The 4,244-nt window shown below is 46.7% G+C and overlaps 1 protein-coding gene across 1 annotated transcript; it reads right to left on the reverse strand.

Moving 5' to 3' along the window:
* Positions 1 to 229: 229 nt before the first annotated feature.
* Positions 230 to 3,157, reverse strand: LOC123157600 (uncharacterized). Its single transcript, XM_044575868.1, has 3 exons — positions 2,966 to 3,157; positions 907 to 1,067; positions 230 to 813 (listed from the first exon to the last, which is right to left on the reverse strand). Exons 1-3 carry the CDS (start codon positions 3,053 to 3,055, stop codon positions 582 to 584), a joined length of 483 nt encoding a protein of 160 aa, XP_044431803.1. The 5' UTR covers positions 3,056 to 3,157; the 3' UTR covers positions 230 to 581.
* Positions 3,158 to 4,244: the final 1,087 nt, after the last annotated feature.

Consider the following 4,244-nt stretch of genomic DNA (forward strand, 5'->3'; position numbering starts at 1 on the left):
CGGTATGGGACGCGCGTATCGGGCGGCTGGGGCGCGACCGGCCGAAACTTTGGGCCGGCGCGCCGGCGCCTATCAGCGCCCAATAAAATAACATTTACAAAAAAGAGTGACAAATGAAGACCGGAAGAGCCCATGGGGCAAAGCCAGTATAATTAACGATTCCAATATACGAACAACACAGTGACAATGTATGATTCCAATATAAACAAATTATGCAAGTGAAGCCACAAATCTTAAACCACCATCTGATTGTCATATTCATAAATTATCACCATCGGTCCACAGATAATCATCACACACACCTTCTTCAATTACCAAACATTAGCTAACTAGGGGCACTTAATAGAGCACTTGCTCCACACAACATGGTGTTACCAAATAAGAGTTACAGTATACATGCCAAAAACCACAGTAATTAGCCAACAGTAGTTTCCTAAGATTGTCTACTTGGTTTTACATACCATAAACAGAGTGCACCCACAAGCTTTGGACCAGTTGTTTTGGGCCGCTTAAAAATAAGCTGCCTCTCTCGAGATTAATGAATAAACCGTCCACTAAATTTGTCGAGACTTCTAAATTAATTATCCCATAACTAGTTTAGAAGCCCCAATTAATAAGAGAGGCGGCTTATGGGAAATGCAGGGAGGATGCAGCCTAGTTTTTAAGCTGCCAAAGATCGGTCGTCTACTCTTGGCAAATTCCTTTTGGTACCTATTCATTTCATATTTCACACCCACGACGAAACCAACAGCAGCAGATGCAATAGCGAGCAGCCGTCTAATCCTCTTCCATTTTGGTTCATTCATGTGCTCCCTATAAAAAGGATGTGCATGATGCATTAATGCTAGGATCGTTTCATTTGATTATAACAAATCAAATAAGTTGTAGTGCCTCAGAATTAAGTACCTCGCAGCATCAGCTTGGATTCTACCTATCCCATCACCAATAATACTAGTTATCTTGCCATCTATCTCCACTCCCTCCTTTTCTAATTTTGCCAACAAATGATCAGTCTCCTCCTTTGTCTTCCTAGCAACATCAGCTCTGGCTCCATTGCTGGATCCACCCTGGTAAGATTAATTAGATAATTATGAGATAGTGATACATGAGTTAAAGCAGCTAGTCCTGAGTGTTAGTAGATGCTAACGACAGAGCATGCCTGGCTGCAAATAGTCCTTCTAGAATCCATACTATCAAACTTTCAAAAGATTGATCACTAGTATATGTCTACAGCTACCAAATTTATGTTACTAGTGGGTTTTGGAAATGATTTAACAACAGTACAGTAGAAAATCCACAAAAAGTCACTAAGCGAACATAAAACATAAGGATGGTATACTCTTCTTCGTTCCAAGTAAATCAAATGCCCATATATCATGGAATCAATGTTTCATCATATCAGCAGTGTAGTCAATGTGCTAGCGGGGCCAGGGGCCAAGCCCAACCACTACAGATTGCTTCAGTAAAAACTACTCTACTCTGCAAAAGCACCAAAATTTTCAAACTACAGTGCAAAAGTACCAATTTTTTCATCTTAGATTTATGTGCATATAGAAGGGGTTCATCATATCCACTGTGTAGTCAATGTGCGAGCAGGGCCAGGGGTCAGGGTGGACGGCACGAGCGGTCTTTTGGACCGGCTCGTGGCCCGCTCGGTCCGGGCTGGCTCGGTCCTGGCCCGACAAAAAAATCGGCCGGTCCGGTCCCTCAAACCAAGACCGAAAATCAGCCGGTCCGGTCCGGTTAAAGCTCGGGCCGACCGAGCGGACCGAAGAAGCAGACGGCGGCATGGCGGGGCCATGGCCAGAGCGGGGCGGGGGCGTGGCTGGGGGCATGGCTGGGGCTTGGCGGGGGCTTGGCGAGTGCGTGGCGGCCAAGGCGTGACAGGGCCACGCACCTGTGCCGCGGCCGCCGCCGTCCAACGCACAAGCAGAGCACCGCCGCATAACACCATGGCCACCAGCCTTCCGGCGACGAACCATCATGTCTAGGAGTTCCTCCGTCGTGAGATCTATCATCTCCCTCCAAAAAATCGACGAGGGAGGTCCTACGTAGCCGCATCAGCCATCGTTCCTTTCATCTCTGTCCACCGGCCGTCGTGTCAGATTCGTCGCCGATGAGCTCCCTACGGTGTTCTTCTTGGTCACGTAGCTTTCTCTGATGCTTCTCAAGCTCCCAAACATCTTTTCGATGAGCTGCGCTTCCTCTAGCAAGATATCTCTCTGATGAGCCGTCGCCGGAGCTCCAGAGCGCGCTCTGTCCATGTCTTGGCCGGTCCTCACGGTCCTCTCGGTCCGGCCCGAGCTCGGCCATTGCCGGTCCGGTCCCTGAAAACAGGTCCGCGACGTTGCTCGGTCCGGTCCGGACCGGACCGCCGGCGGCCGGTCCAAACGCCAGCTCGGACAGGGACCGGACCGGCTCGGACCGTGTCCACCCTGAGCCAGGGGCCAAACCCAACCACTGAGTAATTATCACCACTTTTTCAAGCAAGCAAAAGTAACAAATTTAGCACAAAAATCTAAGATAGGCCTCCACTTGAATCCGGCACTTATTGTGCACATTTCAGTGGCAATATTCACCATTATTGGGTCAAATTACAGAAGCCCTCTCCTAACAAGGGGCTGAACTAGGAAATTGCATCAAAACAATATCTTTGTTATTGTAAGATAGGCCTCCACTTGAATCCGGCACTTATTGTGCACATTTCAGTGGCAATATTCACCATTATTGGGTCAAATTACAGAAACCCTCTCCTAACAAGGGTCTGAATTAGGAAATTGCATCAAACCAATATCTTTGTTATTGTCTGGGGAAAAGGCTAAGGCGCATCATATAATTTGATTTGTTACTAGCATAAAACCCGTTTGATGGGGTTAATTTGGCGATAAAAGTCAGAACAAGGCAGTCGGGCAGCGAATTGCAGGCATAGTAGGTGGATCGAACGAACGAGAGCGGAATTAGGTACCTGAGAGGTGGGAGGCAGAGAGTCCGCCGGCGACGAATAACGGGGTCCCAGATTCCGCCGCGAAGTGCTGGAGGGAGAGCGCAGCGCCATGGCACCGGCACATCGCACGCCGCAAGAATCCGGAGGAGGAGGAGGGGACGTCGGCTAGGGTTTGAGTGCAGTTGCTTGCTTCCTCGATCGATCCGGGGCCTCGTCTTTATTGTGGCACCCGAGGGCCGCTGCCTTTTGTAGCTCTTCTTGGTGGACGGACTCGGATGGGCTGGCCACCCGGCATCTTGGGCCTGCTTCACACCAACCAACAAACGACAACAACGACGGACGAAAGAACGTCGTCCCGAGTGTTTTAAGGCCCACACCACAAAAGAAGCCCGAAATACCAAAATCACTATCCAAGGAATACTTCTTGCTTTTCTCACAAAAAAAGTACTTCTTGTAAAGATCACTCCATCTTTCAAGGTCGCAACATGGGTGTTTTTCCTTTTTTCGTTGATTCGTTTATTCAAAACATTTTTATCTCTTAAACCGTGTGTCCAAATTTTGAACCGTTTTCACTGTTGGATTTATCGCGTCAAGATCTTTGAGACTAATTGCCATGTTAATAGATTTTGATGGCCTTTTTCATGATAAAACAAAGAAAAATCAGACGGAATTGAATTGGAAGCATGGTTCTGGCATAGTTGTGCCTCTTATGGAAGCAAACTTGTCCCTCCACGGGAGGCAAATATCTGCCTCTCCTGGAAGCAAAAATACACTGTTTACTTTCACTATTAGGAAAAAGCCTAGCAACAGCGCGGGTTTTAGGCCTATCAGTAGCGCAGGCAGGAGCGCTACTGATAAGGCGCTACAGCTAATGCTTAGCAATAGCGCGCCTGGATCCACGCTACTGCTAAATTGACTTAGTAGTAGCGCTTCTTCAGAACAGCGCTACTGGTAATTAGTAGTAGCGCTTCTCCTTTCCCGCGCTATTACTATTGTTTAGTATTTTATTTCATGTTGTATTCATACACCTTTACACAAGTTTTCATACAACAGGAATTTAGAGATTGTTTTTACATCATAATGAGTTATTACATCACGAGGTGAAAGAATCATGGACTAGTTTCAAGTGGATGTCCATCCACTTGAAACTAATCCACGGTTCTTTCACCCAATGATATAATAATATCATCATCATCATCATATCATTAACAACTTATCATCATAATACATCATTGTCATATAACACCTCCTCAAGATCATCGTTTTCATCAATGACATCACATAGCAAATTGGTCACTAG

Source organism: Triticum aestivum, chromosome 7B, assembly GCF_018294505.1.
Source record: "Triticum aestivum cultivar Chinese Spring chromosome 7B, IWGSC CS RefSeq v2.1, whole genome shotgun sequence".
Classification (NCBI taxonomy): Eukaryota; Viridiplantae; Streptophyta; class Magnoliopsida; order Poales; family Poaceae; genus Triticum; species Triticum aestivum.

Coding starts and splice junctions, on each gene's coding strand:
- LOC123157600 (XM_044575868.1), bottom strand. CDS start 3,055: ATGGCGCTGCGCTCTCCCTCCAGCACTTCGCGGCGGAATCTGGGACCC. Junction 1,068..2,965: donor CTCTGCCTCCCACCTCTCAG/GTACCTAATTCC, acceptor TAATCTTACCAG/GGTGGATCCAGCAATGGAGC. Junction 814..906: donor ATCCAAGCTGATGCTGCGAG/GTACTTAATTCT, acceptor TCCTTTTTATAG/GGAGCACATGAATGAACCAA.